We start from the raw sequence: 18,252 nt of genomic DNA on the forward strand, positions 1-18,252 counted from the left end.
TCTCACTGCTGTCATGGCCTCTTAGCTGCTCTTGGTGCTTCCATTCCTGTTTCCTGTCAGGCTATTCTGCCCCTACCTACTCTGTCAAAACAGAAGCCAACTTATGCCATTCCCCTGCTCACAACCTTTCACAGCTTCCCAAAACATGAATAAAAGCCAAGGTCTTGGCCTATAAAGGTCTTGTCTGATCTGACCACTGCCTCCCCCTCTTTGGACCACCCTGCTCTGTGCTCCAGCCATGCTGCCCTTCTCACTTTTCTTCAATATTTCCAGCATGTTCCAACTGGAGGGTCTTTGTGCTTACTGTTCCTTCAGCCCAGATGTACACAGAACTATGCTTTCACTTCAGTTGGGTCTCAGACAGCCCATCCAAGCCACCTTATCTAAAACAGGACTGTTCCAGTTCCTAGCACATTCTATTTCCTTACTCTGCTATAGATTTCTTCATAGCTTTAATCATTACCCAATATTATAATGTCATATTTATTAGTTTAGTATCTGTCTAATTCCATATTTAAATACAAGCTCTGAGAGCAGGACATTTATCTGTTTTGTTCAATGCTATATTCCTGGGGCCTAGACAGTACCTAGAATATAGCAGGCACTTAATTAGTGTTATCTATTTCTATTATCATTATTGGATAATGAGCAAGTGGACTGCTTTTTTTCAGTTGTCTAAGTAAAGTCCAAACACTGGGGCTATGGATATTCATGTGGTGACAATAGGCTGATGTGCCAAGTAGCCCAGAAGAATCAATCAGCCTCTAGAAAGAATCACCTCCAAATGTTAGTGATACTAAACGCTGCAAAAAGGCAAGAAATTCCGCCAGTACTAGCAGTAAAAAGCATCCATTTGAGACATATTTACAGAAATTTCAGAACCTCCAAAAGAGGAAACACTCACCTTATCAGCCATCACAGAGGCAAAAAGGAAACGTCCCCCAAGACCAAATGAGTAGATTTTCACACCAATGGTTTTGAAGCTTTTCCCCAAGTCTGATGTTCTCCATAATTCCAGTGCCCCAAGGTCAGCTTCTTAAACAAGACAAAATATTAATTAAAATGTCACATACTGGTGAGCCTCCAGTTCAAAACAACTGTTTTAGAGTGTTCTTGTATTTTATAGCTAAAGGATTTTTAATCCTATGCTTGTTAATCAAGTGACAATGTAAAATGACACGGCATTAGACACAGGGAATTCCCATTTGGGTTTTATTTCTATACATGTGGGGTTTTGCACTGGATAGAATGACAGAGTTTACGTAATTCAAATACAGTGTTGCATAAACATGTCACAGCCACAGCATCCTGTTTTGCTTTCTTCACGACACACTTATCTTTTCCTATTTTCAGTAGTCTTGTTGGAGTTTTTGGTTTTCTTGCTGATCCTCCAATAGCCCTATAGGAATTCAAGCCCCATGAGAGAAGGCCTTGGGTGTCTTGCTCCCTGCATCCTTAGGACAGTGACTGGCATACTACTGCAGGTGTGCAAATCAGTGGATGAAAAAAATGAAATGAATCTGTTGAATGAATAAATGTGAAAGACTGTGCTTTCTGCTTTGAAATGGTGCCACGGACTGGAAAGCCAACATCCACCGACACAAACACAACCTCCATGCTCTTTTGCAGAAATCACTATGAGTTTCAACTTGCTATCATTTGTAGCCTAATATTTACTTTATGTAAATACATTGCTAAAATTAAGTACACTGCCTCTGGGTATAGCTTATGTTTTCATTTGATCTAGGCTCAGTACTTTCAAAATTTTTTAAATCCTTGACAGTTATCTTAGCTATTAAAATTACAGGAGATGGGCGCCTGGGTGGCTCAGTCATTAAGCGTCTGCCTTCGGCCCAGGTCATGATCCCAGGGTCCTGGGATCGAGCCCCACATCGGGCTTCCTGCTCCGCGGGAAGCCTACTTCTCCCTCTCCCGCTCCCCCTGCTTGTGTTCCTTCTCTCACTGTGTCTTTCTCTGTCAAAAAAGTGAATAAAATCTTTTAAAAAAAATTACAGGAGAACAGAAGGATCTTTGATGTTTCTACCTCTTACAACCCAGAACATTCTACTGTGAATGGACAACAGGACACTCTTATTTGGAACTAAAATATACTTACTGCAGGAGCCGTTCGCATAGGTGGTAAAGAAGATGGTGTTTTCTGATCCCCTACAGAGAGGCAAAGACAGAGAAAAGTCACGGTTCAAGACTGCTGTCAACCACAGTCACAGAGCTCCAAGCAAGGCTACTAATGATAAGCTCCATCCACAGGCGCCAGGTGAATCGGCCTTCTGGGATGCTGTACGGCTGACTCTCCCAGCCACACTGGTCAAGGTGCCCCCAGGCCAGCGCCAGGATTTCCCCCAGTCCACTACTTCTTCAAGTGAACGCTTCTAGCTGGTCAGACTGGTCTGTTTACACTCTCCAAATCTGCCTCTTGCATTTGCTGTTCCTGTTGCCGGCTTAAAATGCTTTTTTCTCTTCTGTAAGCAAATCTTACCCTCACAGTCTTTAGGCTCCAGCTTAAAATCTAGCTCTTCCATGAAACTTTTCCTGGCACTCCAACTGGAAAGCTTCTTTGCTGCAAACTTCTAGAGCAGTGATTTCTCGACTGGGGGTGATTTTACTCCCCAGGGGACATTTCTGGTTGTCACAACTGGGGGACAGGGAATTGTTACTAGTATCTAGTGGGTAGAGGCCAGGGACGCTGCTAAACACCCTACAATGCAGAGGACAACTCCCCCACAATAAAGAATTGTCCAGTCCAAAGAATTGTCCAGTCATTAGTGCAAAGGTTGAGAAACCTTGTTCTAGAGCACTGGACCATTCTGTACCAGCTGCTCGGCACTCCTTTGTCTCCTATTTAATTATTTTAATCCAACAGTGTATGCCTTCTCTCTCCTACTACATTATTGGGTTCCTCAGGACAGGTATGAAGTTTTATGCTTTGTTGTTTCCACTCAGAACCTAGTTCAGTACTTTGCATGTGCTAAATAATTTAGTTCTTTCATCTCGAATAGACATATAGGTCAGAGGTTGAATTATTTAAATTCTACCTTGGAAATGGAGTTTGCAGGAAAGTAGGTTCAGACCCTGATAGTACTTATGGATTAGCACCAGCAAAAGGTGTGGGGTCTGAGCACATTCTTTCAGCACTTCAGGCTGTCAATTCCTAGAAATCAAAGATCTAAAAGGTGAGTAAACCGTTATCAGAAGTCCAGTTATCTTATATTTAGACACGAATCAAAGAAATAAGTTACAAAAGTAAAAAATATTATAGGGGATACAAAATAAAATACCATTTAAAAATAAATTTTTAGGGTTTTTTTAAAAGATTTAAAAAATTTTTGCATTTCTTTCTTTTTTTTTTTTTTTTAATTCATGAGAGACAGAGCGAGAGAGAAAGGCAGAGGGAGAAGCAGGCTCCCAAGGAGCAGGGAGCCCGATGCGGGACTCGATCCCAGGACCCTGAGATCATGACCTGAGCCGAAGGCAGACGCTTAACCATCTGAGCCACCCGGGCGCCCAAGATTTAAAAATTTTTTTAAGTAATCTCTACACCCAACGTGGGGCTCGAACCCACGACCCTGAGATCAAGAGTTGCATGCTCTACCAACTGAGCCAGCCAGACATCCCTAAACGTTTAGTTTTAAAGATGAGTTTTCAGTTTGTTTCTTTTGGCTTTATTGAGGTATAACTGACAAATACCATTCAGAGCGCACACTGTGGTGATTTGATATACATACATCAAGGTGAGTTGTAATGACCAAAATTTACTATAGTCTTACTTGAACATACCCTATATACTTTAGTTCCATCGAGAGTGAAGCAACTTATTAACTTAGTTCCTTTAAAAATGACTTCCTTCCTGATAAGACCATATAAGGCACAAACACAATTCGTGAAAATACACAGACCGAATGCTGACGTAGCCTGTGTGCCACAGCGGGGCTGCACGGACCTCATTTTATCAGCAGTATCTGGGAAAAGGCCACTTTAAGCAGTATTTTTTTTAATATTGTAATTTCAGGAGATATATTTGGCAACGTCTCTATTACACACCTCCCTGACTCCCTAAGTAGAGGACATTAAATATTAGATTCTTCCTTGGGACTAAGGGTCATGTTCATGAACACCACACATACGACACTATAACACAGAGCTCCCATTGGAAGTTACTGATCCCGCACTAAAGCACCCCATCCTGTCATCGTCCCTGCCTCCATGCAGCTCTCAGCAGCGGCTCCTCATGCTGGCGTGTGCTGCTTGTTAGCACTCACGTCCCCCACCTCGGGCACCAGTCTGCTATCCACAGGGAAACTACATTCACAAATTTGCTGAAATTTGTCAAAGAGAAAGAAGAAAGAGGCTCTAAACAAGGGTGTGAGCATAATTAGAATTTTGGTGGTATGAAGGTTTTTAATTCAATTCTTGCTCCACCATCCCCCCAAACTCCCCCAATAAATCTCCTTTCATAAAAGGGAAACACTAAAGCCCAGAGAGGTTAAGCCACTGACTAGCCAGTTTCGAACGAAGGTGACCTGACTCCCAAGAAAGAGCTCTTCCACTGCATAATCTTAAGCAGGCCCTGGGTGTGTGTGTGGGGGCGCTGGCGGTCCCACCGAGGAAAGCGAAGGATTTTTGGTGCAGAGACAGGGTGACTCCGAAGTTCTGGAAGCTCTCTAGGCTTTCTTCCTGATTCCTTGCTACATTCCGCACAACTGAAACGGATCTCTACGTGAGGGAATATAAATCTGGGAACAGAGAAGTACGTAAGTCCCCAAATCAAAGCTGTATTTTATGCTATTCCAACTGATGACACTATTTATGGAGAATAAACCTTTGCAGGCAGCAGCTACTCAGTCATGTGCCCTGCTTAGTTATATTCTAACACTTAGTGAGATTAAGTATTCTTTCCCAGTGGAATTAGAAGGTCCTCCAGGTCACAATCTGTGTCATACCCTTCCCCTTCTATCCCTTCTGGCACCCTGAAGACTACCTGGCACGTAGTCAGTGCTCAATATTTATTCATGTGACTTTTGGCAGCACAGTCAGGAAAGGTTTAGGGCTCTGCACAGATGGAGTCTTCTGTTACTCACCATTTGGCCAAACACACTGCTTTGTGGATTTCTTCCCATTTTCCCCCAAAATCCTTGGACACCCACAGGCCATTCTGAAAGATTATAAATGACTTATCAGAATTCCAGCTTTGTCCTGTGCAGCTGCTAATATGACCGTTAATAATTCATATCTAATCATTCAGGACAGTAAACACACACACTGAAGGTCCGTCCAAGCTGCCTGACACACACACACACACACACACACGATGGGGGCCCCTTCAGGGTTTTGGAAGTTCAGAATAACAAATGCTCATGAATTGCCTACTGTGTGCCAGGCACTGTCCCAGATGTCACACTGGGGACACAACGGCCAATAAGATACACTCCCCGCTCTCAAGGAGCTCCCGGCTTAACAAGGGGTGTGGATAAGAATTTGATACAATGTGGTAAGTTATGGAAACATGTCTCCAGGGTGAGAATAAGGAGGGGAGGGACAATGCATCAGAGATGGTTTGTGAAGACAGCTGAATTAGTATTAAATAATGAGCAGTATAACCAAAAGAAGGCAAATGGGGAGATGGGATGTTATTGCACAAATACACACTAGTACTTGCCAAGGCGAGAGGTGATAAAACATCACAGCGTGGGCAAGGAGCTAAAAGCCTTCAGACACTGATGGAACACAAATTCCAAGGTAAGGAAAGAAGGGGCTAATGCTAGGGAGAGAGGTGAGGGCCAGCTTACAGAGGGCCCTCAGTTTTACCTTTTTTTTTTTTTTTTTTGAGAGAGAGAATGCACATGTGCACATGAGTACAGTATGGGTGGGTGGGGGTAGGAGGGGAAGGGGAGAGGGAGAGAGAGAATCTTAGGCAGGCTCCATGCCTAGCGTGGAGCCCGACACGGGGCTCGATCTCACGACCCCGAGATTCCCGAGATCACAGAACCTGAGCCAAAAATCAAGAGTTGGACATCTAACGGACTGAGCCACCCAGGCGCCCCTCAGTTTTACTTTTTTTAAAGGTGGAATACTTGGATGGCAATGGGAAAGATGGATTTCATACCAGAAGCAGGAAAAGTAGTGAAAAAGTAGTACCACATTAGTTCATTAAGAGTTAGTGAAGGCCTAGGGCCCCTGGGTGGCTCAGTCATTAAGCGTCTGCCTTCAGCTCAGGTCATGATCCCAGGGTCCTGGGATCGAGTCCCACATCGGGCTCCCTGCTCGGCAGGAAGCCTGCCTCTCCCTCTGCCTGCCGCTCCCCCTGCTCATGCTCTCTCTCTCAAATAAATAAATAAAATCTTAAAAAAAAAAAAAAAAGAGTTAGTGAGGCCCTAAACCACAGCTGTGAGGTATAGGCTCAGGAAGAATCTAGAAACTAGATTCAGTAGAACTGGAAGCTTTTTCCTGTAGGGCAGAGTGTGTGTGAGTGTGTGTGTGTGTGTGTGTGTAATAGGGGAGCAGCAAGACAGAAATCTGAAGCCCTAGGAGGAAGCCAGAAATAGGGATTTGAGAATCTTATACATAACAGGGGCAGTTACAAAGGTCAGAGTGGAAGAGATTGCTCAGAGTGAAATGAGCAGTAGGAGTTTACGAAAGAGACCAGGAAGCAATTAGAAGGTTAGAAGGTAAGAAAGAAGCCAAGCAAGACAAGTTCCCAAAAGGAGAGATCGGCCAATATTTTCAAATGTAGCAGAGGCTCGGTAAAATGAAGACTGACAATGTCCGTTACACTGGCAACACAAGCCTATTGGGCCCAGACCCAGTGGAGGTGGGACAGAGATGTCCTGGTACAGCTGAAATTAAATGGGGCTGCTCTAGGCAGAATTTACCTACAGTGCTCTTCCACTCTCACCCACCATTCTTCCTTCTGTAACTCTTTCCTCCTCTGATAATATTCACCTCCCAGCATTTCTAATTTACCTAATTCTACTTGGAAATAGGAAAGAGTCTGGTATCACCTATTTGCACTTTAATACACATTGGTCCATCTTCTCGACCCTGATTTTTAAAAAATATTTTATTTATGTGAGAGAGAGAGCAAGTGCGGGGGGAGGGGGAGAGAGAGAATCTGAAGCAGACTCCACACTCAGCATGGAGCCTGATGCGGGGCTCAATCTCACGACCCTGAGATCACGACCTGAGCCGAAATCAAGAGTTGGATGCTTAACTGACTGTGACACCCAGGCGCCCCAGCCCTGATTATTTTTACTTCCAACTTTCCCTTAACTGGAAGAAATCTGAGGTATAAAAGCAGACTGGGGCTACCTCCTCCTGAGGATAGCATTTCAATAATCTTAAGACACTTGGTAGTGGTGATGGGGTAGTCAAAAGGGGGACTGGTGATTCTGTCCATTCCTCTGGGGGTCTCTTTGCTCCCTTGAAGGGCCTATAGCTCCAGCTTGCTGGAGGCCAACTTCCTGGAATTGTTGCTTTAAGATCTGAAGCCTACCCAGCAGGCCAGTTTCCTTCCTCTGGCCTCCTTTGGCTAAACTTAACTTTGACCTCCTTGAGTCTTCCAGCCTTCCCTTTGCTCAAAGATCTGCACAGAAGGCCCAGAGCCCAGATGGCTCTTCGAGTGCCCTTCACCCTCCCTGTGCCACCCCTCTGCTCAGCCGGACTTGTCCACATTGATGATCCAGTTTTTGTCCCCACAATGGTCACCACAGCAATGGCTCTCAAATTTTAGTGTGCAGACTCAGCTGGGAAGGTTGTTTTGTTTTGTTTTTAAGATTATTTATTTATTTATTTGACAGAGAAAGACACAGCGAGAGAAGGAACACAAGCAGGGGGAGCGGGAACAGGAGAAGCAGGCTCCCCACTGAGCAGGGAGCCTCATGTGGGGCTCGATCCCAGCACCCTGGGATCATGACCCGAGCCGGCAGACACCTAATGACTGAGCCACCCAGGCGCCCCTCAGCTGGGAAGGCTGTTAAAAATACTAGCCAACTCAAAACCAAAAGTCACTGATGGACTATGTCTGGATCGGGGCCTACGAACTGCATATTACATGAGTCTCCCAGGGGTTTCTATCTGATATTGCTGGTCAGGAGACCACACTCTGAGAAATAAGAAGAGAAAGAGCCCATGTAAATGTAAAGTATAATTATGATTATCATAGTCTAACAACTCAGCCACTTTGGGTCCTTAAAATCCATGGTAAAGGAGACTGGTCCTCCAGGAAAGGAAAAGTGAAACGTGCTCCCCAGAGAACTTTCAGAAGAGAGGTGGGAGGGTTAGGGAGGGACACAGGTTTCTGGGGACAGTATAGGAATGTGGTAGGCGATGCAGAGATTTAAAACTCTGGATATTTAAAACAGGAGTATCAAAGACAGAAATCAGTATGCTTTATATACTGGGAACTAACAAAAAAAAGTTATGAAGATGTGGTTTGGCCATAGGAAAGGAACAGCACCATCAGGAGTTTGACAATTTATGCTTGCCCCTTGAAGCACAAGAATGATTACATTAAACGGTTTTCTAGTTCATTATTCTGAAAGCACACCACATCTATTCACTTAAAAAAACATGTAATGACAGCTAAATATCATACTTGTCTGGAACAGATAGGACATGAAAATCATGCCCTTTACCAAATTGGAAAAAAATGCAAAAAATATGTAATTCATGCCTTAAGAAGTCACTAGAAAGCAGTCCAATATAAAGGCATGTCCTACAGGATTCTTTTAAAACAGTATATTTTGAGCCTATAAAAACGTGAAAAAGCAAGACAAGTTCCTCAACTATACTTACTTCAGTGCTGAGGGCTAAAAGATAATCAGAATTCTGAGGGCTATACATCATCTGAGTCAGAGGGTGGAAAGGGAGATTGGTCTGAACAAAGTTCTTGGCAAAATCTGATGATCTGAAGATTCTTCCTCCATGACTTCCTCCAGACACCTCTGCTGTTAAAATCACCTGATTAGGAAGAAAAAAGTTCAGAGTCAGAGTGTAATAGTATAAAAGCACAGAAGTTTTTACACCATTTTCACCAGATATTTGTTAAGAAAATTCCAAAAGTAGGAAGTTTTAAAAACAGATTAGTTGGTGTACTGCACTCCTCAAGTATTAGTCTTATAACAAATATTATCCTGAATTGAAATAGTGCATCATAACTATGAATTTAGCCTGCTCAGTTTGAGATTAGCTAGTTGCCCAAAGACTAAAATGTTGTTTTGCGGATTATACATTGTGACGCCAAAAGACTGCTACGTAATTACAAAGAGTTTGGCTGGATCTTGGACAGGGAAAAAAAAAAAAAAAAAAAGAACCTGTGTGCTGAATTCCATTCTTTTATGAACAGCACTACATTAGGTTTAATTTTAAAATGAACTAATAGCAAACTAAATATATTGCTATATATAACTGGACCATTCCAACATTATTATCTGACAGCCCTGCGCGTGGTATCAAGCACAGCTTCATGTGTGTATGAATGAGTCTTACCTTTCCAGAATTCTCAGGACCAATAGCCATGCCAAACTCAGTCCGAATGAAGGTGTTATTGATGAGATTTGTAATATCTTTAAAGTTCTTTCCATAGTCCTCACTGAGAGGAAGAAAAGCAAGACAAATTTAGAATGTAGTGGTCAAGGACACTGCTGGGGCTCCTGTCTGGCTTCCATTATCCCTTCCCACTGGCTCTGTGGAGGCGCTCACCACCCTCCCCTGAACAGTTACCTGCCTCAGGGGAGTAGATTCCGTCTCTAGCTCCAGTGGTGGGCCTGATTAGTCTGAAGGAAATTCCACCCCCTCACCGGTGATGGGGTCAGAAATGGGGAGTGACCCAGGTTGAGCCAATAAGACAAAAGGGGGAAATTTGGGAAATTGGGAAATTCTTTATACTTAAGATACCCGCCTGACAAAATGATCTGTCTTCCTTTAGACTAGTGGTTCTCAATCAGTGTATTTTTGCGAGCCACCCCCCACCGCCACCACAGACATTTGGCAATGTCTGGAGACATGATTATCACAACCCAGGGGTGAGATGCTACTGGCATCTACTGGGTAGAGGCCAGGGATGCCGCTAAACATCCTACAATGCGCAGTTTCACAAGAAAAAAGTATCTGACCCCAAGTGTCAATAATAGAGAGGCTGAGAAACCCCAACTCTGTAATATGTGAAGACAAAGCAAAAAACTGCTACAGGCATTTTGGCACAATGAGAGCACAACTTGAAAAATAAGCCAACAGAAGTGGAGAGAACTGCTGAGGGAATTCTGGAATTTCAGAGAAGCAGAGCCTATGACACTGGGTTGAACTAACACTGAAGCCCATCCTTCTCCTGTATTTAGTTATGAGCCATTAATTCCCTTATTGTTTAAGCTAGTTTGAGTTGGGATGTCTGCTAACTGTAGCCAAAGGCTTCCAACCTAATCTAGTCACGCACAGTACTAATGATAAAGCTGCAAACGAAGGAGCAGGAGTCCTGAGGTCCCCCCACTCCCAGAGGCTGCCGTACCAGGCACCAGTGTCTACCGCGTGCAGCGCACAAAACACAGCTAGGGAAAACAAACAAACTTAATCTCATCTCTTGGGTTGTCCAAGCTTTTCCCAAAAGTTCATTCCAACAATATTTTTGAGAGGTATTCAATTTCATGTTTAGATTTTGAAAACTAAAAGCAAAAAAATCAGGAGCTACCTACCTCTGATGGGTTTCGTACTGTGTGCAGTCTGCTAAAACATGATACAGAATGCAATATCTTAGCAGTCATGAAACCTAAATGTTCATCAGTGAAGACCATTTATCACTGGGCAACTAACTTGCAACACACAGTGGTCTTCACTGATGGAATATAGGACTCAATAAATGGTACAATTTTGGTAGCAGCCTCAACAAATAAAGAATCACAGAACCACAGAACATGAGAGATGCAAGGGACTGAGGAGAACATCTTGTCCAACTCCCTCACCTCACAGATGAGGAGGTTCGAGAGGAGGCAATTTGTCAAAAGTCAACCAGTTAATTAAGGGCAAAATTCTCAGTCTCATACTAGAGGCAACTTTTAATTACTTGTGAGGAGTTTTTCTCTTACAACCTGTAGACTTCCACGATCTTCCAGGGCTTGTGGCCTGGCGGTAGAGATGGGCTAAGAGGAAGTTGGAGGCAGACAGGAAGGCAGTGTCTCTGAGTGTTTGCATAGGTCCCTGACAGTATGCTAAAGCAAACTACACACGGCTTGAAGTTGTCTGAAAGAGTCTTCCTCAACAAAATAGGGATTAGGCACCACCCAACTGATTCTTTATTACCCTTTCCGTGGCTTTGGAGTACAAAATGCTTATCTTCCGGATAGCAGGTCAAAGGGATATGCACAAACAAGTCCCTAGCTCCACAATGTACATATCCTCAATCACTCAGACAACCATCTAAAGGGGTTTGCAGTGACTTGCTTATCACCAGCTTACAAATCTCCCCTCCTTCATGACATCCCCAGGGAACCTCCACAAACCTGTTGGCAAGCCTGCTTGCTTTTTAAGAACTTGGCACAACAAACACACCCCTGCCCTTCAGAAAAAGCAAGCAACATGAGCAAAACAAAAAATCATCTGCGACAACACTACTTTAGCCACTTAAAAAGACAGGTGGAGCACAATGGACTAGTATCGACCTGCTGGGATTTATGTAGGGTTCTGTTAAGGCCATGCAAGGCCAAGGAAAAGATTTTAATATAACACTTTATTTTAAAGTAGCTTTATTTGGGGCACCTGGGTGGCTCAGTTGGTTAAGCATCCAACTCTTGGTTTCAGCTCAGCTCATCTCAGGGTCGTGGGACTGAGCCCTGCATAGGGCTCCATGCTCAGTGCACCTGCTTGAGATTCTTTCCCCCTCCCTATTGCCCTCCCTCTGCTCCTGCCCCTGCTTGTGTGCTCTCTTTCTCTCTAAAATAAATAAATAAATAAAATATTTTTAAAAAGTAGCTTTATTTTCTATCAGCACGTAACATACATCATGAAGAGGAAATCAATGCATCATCTTGAAAAATAAATCTACTTTTCAAAATCCGTAAGATAATTAATAATGTCATAAACAGCAGTCAAATGATAAGTAAATCCTGTGAAACCATCTGCTTTAGAAACAAGTCTTTTGAATAAAAAATAACCAATTTCCGGTTGCCAAAAATAAATGATCACTTATGCATGTATTTGTGCTGTAAACATGCATAAGAATATGCATATACTTGCAGCTGAAGAAAAGTGTTAAAATACAAATATTTTCAGAATAGAACCCAATACCCCCAAAGAACAAGAAAGATCTAGACATTAAAAAAAATAAATGAAAAAAAAAGTAATCTCACATAGGACTTCTAGTAAGACAGAGCATCAAAATTCCTAGAGGATGAAGCACTCAAAAGGGGTTTTTCCAGAAGACTCACATATTGACACTCAACCCAAATGTCAATACTCAAAAATTATATCCTTGTTTTTGAGGACTTTCCATTTATAATATATTGGAACTTGTATACCAGGCATCTGAACTAAAGACATTTAATGAAAAGTAACAGTATGAGGGGCGCCTGAGTGGCTCAGTTGGTTAAGCGGCTGCCTTTGGCTCAGGTCATGATCCCAGGGTCCTGGGATCGAGCCCCGCATCGGGCTCCCTGCTCGGTGGAGAGCCTGCTTCTCCCTCTCCCTCTGTCTGTTGCTCTGCCTACTTGTGCTCTATCTCTGTTAAATAAATAAATAAAAATCTTAAAAAAAAAAAAAAGAAAAGTAACAGTATGAGAGTTTTACAGTATCTCAGATAATCTTACATTTTATTTTTCTCAACAATCAAACAAACACATGGGGCGCCTGGGTGGCTCACTCAGTTAAACATCTGACTCTTGATTTCAGCTCAGGTCATGATCTCGGGGTTGTGAGGTCGAGCCCCAAGTCAGGCTCCATGGAGCCTGCTTAAGATTCTCTCTCTCCCTCTGCCCTCCCCACTCAGGCACATACGTGCACACTCTCTTAAAACAAACAAACAAACAAACAAGCATAGATATTCTTGTTTGGTTGGCTTTCAGGCCTAACCATTTCTGTTTCTTTAGTTCATTTCTGCCATGATTAAGTTGTTATAAATTGCAACATAAAAGCAGCAAGGATGATAACAAACTTAAAAAAAAAAACCCAAAACAAAAAACTACTGTCCTATAGTTTTCACTAATCAGGAAAGCTTATAGAGTAGATCCTTATTGTTCCTAGATTCCATATTTGCAAATTTGACAACTCACTCACAAATGTATTTGTAACCCTTACTCATGGCACTTTTGCAGTCATCTGCAGGCATGCACAGAGTGATGAACATTTAAGGAACCCAGCTCAGGTCCAATAAGGGGATGCTCAGCCTTCTTGTTGCAGCTCTGTCTTCTTCACAGTATATTTAGTGCCGTGCATTTTGCACTTTTGTGTTTTTTGTTGTTGATTCCACTGTTTCGAACAGCACCTGAGCACAGTGTTAGAGGGCTAATGTTCCTGAGTACAAGAAGGCTTTGACGTGCCTTACGGAAAAAATATGTGAGTTAGATAAGCATCTTCTGGGCATGAGTTATGAGCTCAATGTTAATGAATCAACAAGATACATTAAATAAGTTGTCTTTCAACAGAAATGCACATAAAACAAGATTATGTACTGATCAATGAACAAAAATGAATGCTGTGAGCAGAGGTTTGTGGGAGCTGAAATCTTTCTTTCTTTCCCCTGGGAGCAATGGTTTCGTACTCGCCAATTCAGGGTACACGGGGACTCTGCAGAACAACGACAACCAACTGTACTGAGGCTTCCAGTTAAAAGACCAACAGGGAGAATGTGTCTTATTAAAATGTGGCAACATAACAGCAGACCTGAAATCACAGACTGGCCAGTAAAATGGGCAGAACTTGAATTCACTTTAAGCTGAACTCCCAGTACTTCAGTTTCTCTCTCTCTCTTTTTTTTTACCCCTACTGTCTAATACTACCTTATGTCTTTTTATTTTAATATTTAATTCTGTTTTATTCTTACTGAAAAAAGGATACATGTTTTCTGGAGAAATTTTGAAAACACAATATCTTACCCCCTTTGTTTTGGAAAACAAAGGGGGTAAGATATTGTGACTAATAAGAAAGAACATGAGTATGCATCCAGTGTCCCTATTTTGCTTTAGTTGACAAGGCAATTTTAATATGTATTTTCATGGGAATATCTCCTAAATGATGAAAACCACCTAGTTTCATGTTTTTATATGCCCTAAGCTTGTAACAGTGAAGCTGTAGTAAAAATGCATCATGCATTTTAATAAACTTTTTCTTTAAGAAACAAAAAAGCAGTAAAATATATTTTGTAATGGAATTTATGCTAACCTTATAACTAAAATATGCAGTCATTATTAATAATCTACTGCAGTGAAAACCAAGCATATATCATTAAAAAGACTGTCATACAAGATGTCTTGGAGAAGCCAGTTTATTTTTTATTTTTTTTAAAGATTTTATTTATTTATTTGACAGAGAGAGAGTACGCACAAGCAGGGGGAGCAGCAGAGGCAGAGGGAGAAGTAGGCTCCCCGCTGAGCAGGGAGTCTGATGTGGGACTCGATCCCAGGACTCTGACATCATGACCTGAGCTGAAGGCAGATGCTTAACCGACTGAGCCACCCAGGCACCCCAAGAAGTCATTTTACTATGCTTTGCTTTAATATCTGTTGATACCTTTACATTAACTTTTTTTTTACCTCAAGAAACATCCTTAAAAATTTACATTGACAATGGAATAAAATTTAACGTGAAATTTAGTCATCTCAAGATGCCCTTACTAATTTCCAAAAGTTGAATGACTGTCAACAGGAAATAAAAATCACAAATAAAATAGCAGCAGTTTTTTTTTTTTTTTAAGATTTATTTATTTATTGGGGGGAGGGGCAGAGGGAGAGGGAGAGAGAGAATCTCAAGCAGACTCCCCACTGAGCGCAGAGCCGGAGCAGGGGCTCGATCTCAACGACCCTGAGATCACGACCTGGGCCAAAATCAAGAGTTGGACACTTAACCAACTGAGCCACCCAGGTGCCCCAAAATAGCAGCAGTTTTGTGGTAACTGGGTACAGAATTTTGATGTAGAATAATGCTTCCATGTGTTTCATTAAGTTGATCTTACAGTGAAAAGTTAAACTCAAGAGGCCATCAAACAAAAGCGTGCAAAACCTCTTTCAGTTGCCAAAACCCAAATTATCATCTTAATCATAGGTATAGTTTATTTCCTTTTTAACTTCACATTTAAAAGAGGCAAATGTACTTTACAATCCATTATATAAATTATTCCTTAACAGAGGATCAAATTTAAAGCTATTCTAATATAACTCCTTTAAACTGAAGATATTAATATATTATTCAATTTTTCCTAATCATCAATGCAGAGGGACGTTATTTATTATTTCCCCAATCTTCCCACAATTCCTTTTTTTTTAAAATGTTTTATTTATTTATTCATGAGAGTCAGATAGACAGAGAGAGAGAGAGGCAGAGGGAGAAGCAGGCTCCCCGCCTAGCAGGGAGCCTGATGCGGTACTCGATCCCAGGACCCTGGGATCATGACCTGAGCCGAAGGCAGATGCTTAACCATCTGAGCCACCCAGGCGCCCCTCCCACAATTCTTTTTTATAACCTAAAGATCAAAGTACATTTCCCTCTAACTTGGCGTAGGTAACAGACACAACTTTCTTCTACCCCTGTGAGCCTCTGAGCCGTAAGACTCAGAACAGTTGGCATGTGATCAAGTGTCTTTTATTTGATTCCCAAATGAACCTTTGACCACATAAGATTTAGTACAGAAAGATAATCCGATAAATAATATAATCGTGAGAGCTGTGAAAAACAGGAGAGTCTTCGGAGTGGATTCAACAGGCTTTTATTTTATTTTTCAGTTGGGCAACCTCACCATGTTCAGGACTCCTCTTAATCAACCTGCCCCCTCCCCTCTGAAGCACCACGTGCCCCTTGACTGGCGGGCCAACAACACGAGTCCCTTCAGAGTGGCCAGGCCAGCCCCGTGGGAGAAGCAACGAGGCCTATTTACAGTTTCCACCTAAACTCTGGAGAAGGTCTCACTTCACAGCAGGGAGGAAAGAATTAATATTCAAAATGACCTTGGTCAAAACAATAAACAACCAAACAAGAACCCTGCTGTGTGACAGGACACAGAAGCTCAGTCACATGAAACTACATGAGAAACAAATAGGATTGCTCTCTAGTAAACTGTGTGTTAGGAGTTTCTCACAAGACTAGACAAATATGGGATGGAAAGGGCTGAGTCAGATGCTGGTCGGTATTTTAACAGTAACACTTAGTGATACTGCTTTTGTTTTGTTTTTGGCTGTCTTCAAGTAAGCATAGAATTGAAAAGTAAAAGGATGGGAAAAAGAGTCATGAAAACACATTTCATTCCCCCCTGGGTATGACTCATGAACCTGTCAGGTCCAGTTCTAGCCACACACTTCAAGAGCAGTATAGAGAAAAAAAAGTGAATTCAGAAGGCAAGCAAGAAAGTGACCGAGGCAAGAGGTACAGAAGTTAATTCAATCTGGAGAGGGAAGAGTTTAGTAAACAGCCTTCACAACAGGTAGGGATCCATCAGAGAAGAGGTAGGTTTTCATCTGCTACTAAAAAATGAATTGGAAATCAGCATCTTCTACGATGCGAACATGGGTGATATTTACCACAGCAGCATTAGTAATACTGAAAACATCAGCTACAACCTGAGTGTCCCCGAGGACAGTGATTAAGTAAGTTCTGTTGATGTAACAAAATCGATGAGTTACTAGCAGAGGGGATATGAAAACTACCATGGTATGAGCACTCACCAAGCGGAATGCATATAGGCTGTAACACCAGGCGTTAGTAATACTTGCATACCAGCAGGGGCAAGGGTATGTGTGCCTCTGCAGAAGCCATGGAAGCATCTGGGGGCAGGCAATCACTCTTCACCAGCTGGCCCAAGGGCTCTCAAATTCCTTTAACAACTGGCACGACAGCGCCAGCAAGGCTGGCTACATGCCATCTAGGCCCACCGCGTTCTTACTCCACGCCAGCCACTGCAAAGCATAACCTGCAAAGGCTCTGTGGTGACCACTGTTACCATCTTTCTCTTACAGATGACAAAAAACTTAGGGAGCTTAAATGACTTGTTCGAGTTCATTCTGCTTGCAAATGACAGTGCCGAGATTCAATCCCAGGCCTGTTTGCCAACACAGTCTGGCAACTTTACCCTGGACCATGCTGCTTCCCAAGACTATGTAGCCATATGAATAATATGAAAGGGAAAAATCCAGATAATAAAGTGTAAATAAGTTAAGATTACACTTTACTTTTTAGGGTGATTTTTTTTCTTTCTTTTAAAATTTCCAAATGTTGGGGCGCCTGGGTGGCTCAGTCATTAAGCGTCTGCCTTTGGCTCAGGTCATGATCCCGGCGTCCTGGGATCGAGCCCCGCATCGGGCTCCCTGCTCAGCGGGAAGCCTGCTTCTCCCTCTCCCACCCCCCTGCTTGTGTTCCCTCTCTCGCTGTGTCTCTCTCTATCAGATAAATAAATAAAATATTTAAAAAAAAAAATTTCCAAATGTTTTATAATATGGTTGTTTTCTATAAGGAAAGATTTTATGACTGCAAGGTTTTTTGAACACTGGGAGGAGTTACTGAAGTTACAAATGAAAAAAAAAATTTTTTGCCCTCCCCAAACAGGATACTTTTCTTCTATCTGAAACGCTTCAACTACTGTTCTATCTGAATAAACAAAATCACCTATAAATTACAACCCTTTTTAGCACTGGGACTCTATGATGCATTATCAATCTTTATCAAACAAATAAAAAATACTATTAACCTAAAAATTATAGAGAAGCCAAGGTATTCGTTCATTCAATTAGTATGTACTGCTTGCCTGCTATGAGTCAGCTGTTTGGCTAGTTGGTGGAGAACCCTGAGTTAGTCAAGAACCTTGCTTTCATGGAGCGTACAGCAATTTCAAGATGGCAATTCCTTCTTGGCCAATTTTTAAGCCAACATCACTGTGCTGAAGGGCAGGGAGCACCGGCTCCAGGCTCAGTAGCGGCAGCCAGTGATCAGGCCTACTAGGGAAGGGAGGTTGGGCTGATCCATGTCAAAGCTTCAACATGGGTTCACCCCCTCCTGGACCAAGACTGACAGTCAAAGAAGGAACCCTGAGAGAGTACAATGGTTCCTGGGAGC

The 18,252-nt window shown here is 42.4% G+C and overlaps 1 protein-coding gene across 2 annotated transcripts in view; it reads right to left on the reverse strand.

Moving 5' to 3' along the window:
* SORT1 (sortilin 1) overlaps positions 1-18,252 on the reverse strand; it is a 66,111-nt gene that overhangs the window by 23,436 nt on the left and 24,423 nt on the right. Inside the window, exons 4-8 of one of the 2 annotated variants that reach the window (XM_021690325.2) lie at positions 9,502-9,604; positions 8,809-8,973; positions 5,097-5,170; positions 2,117-2,166; positions 905-1,032 (exon numbers count right to left, since the gene is read on the reverse strand). In XM_021690325.2, the coding sequence (XP_021546000.1) occupies positions 905-1,032; positions 2,117-2,166; positions 5,097-5,170; positions 8,809-8,973; positions 9,502-9,604 (520 nt within the window). Of the gene's footprint in view, positions 1-904; positions 1,036-2,116; positions 2,167-5,096; positions 5,171-8,808; positions 8,974-9,501; positions 9,605-18,252 lie in introns of both variants that reach the window. The other variant, XM_021690324.2, reaches the window with a different exon arrangement.

This window comes from Neomonachus schauinslandi, chromosome 4 (genome assembly GCF_002201575.2).
Source record: "Neomonachus schauinslandi chromosome 4, ASM220157v2, whole genome shotgun sequence".
Classification (NCBI taxonomy): Eukaryota; Metazoa; Chordata; class Mammalia; order Carnivora; family Phocidae; genus Neomonachus; species Neomonachus schauinslandi.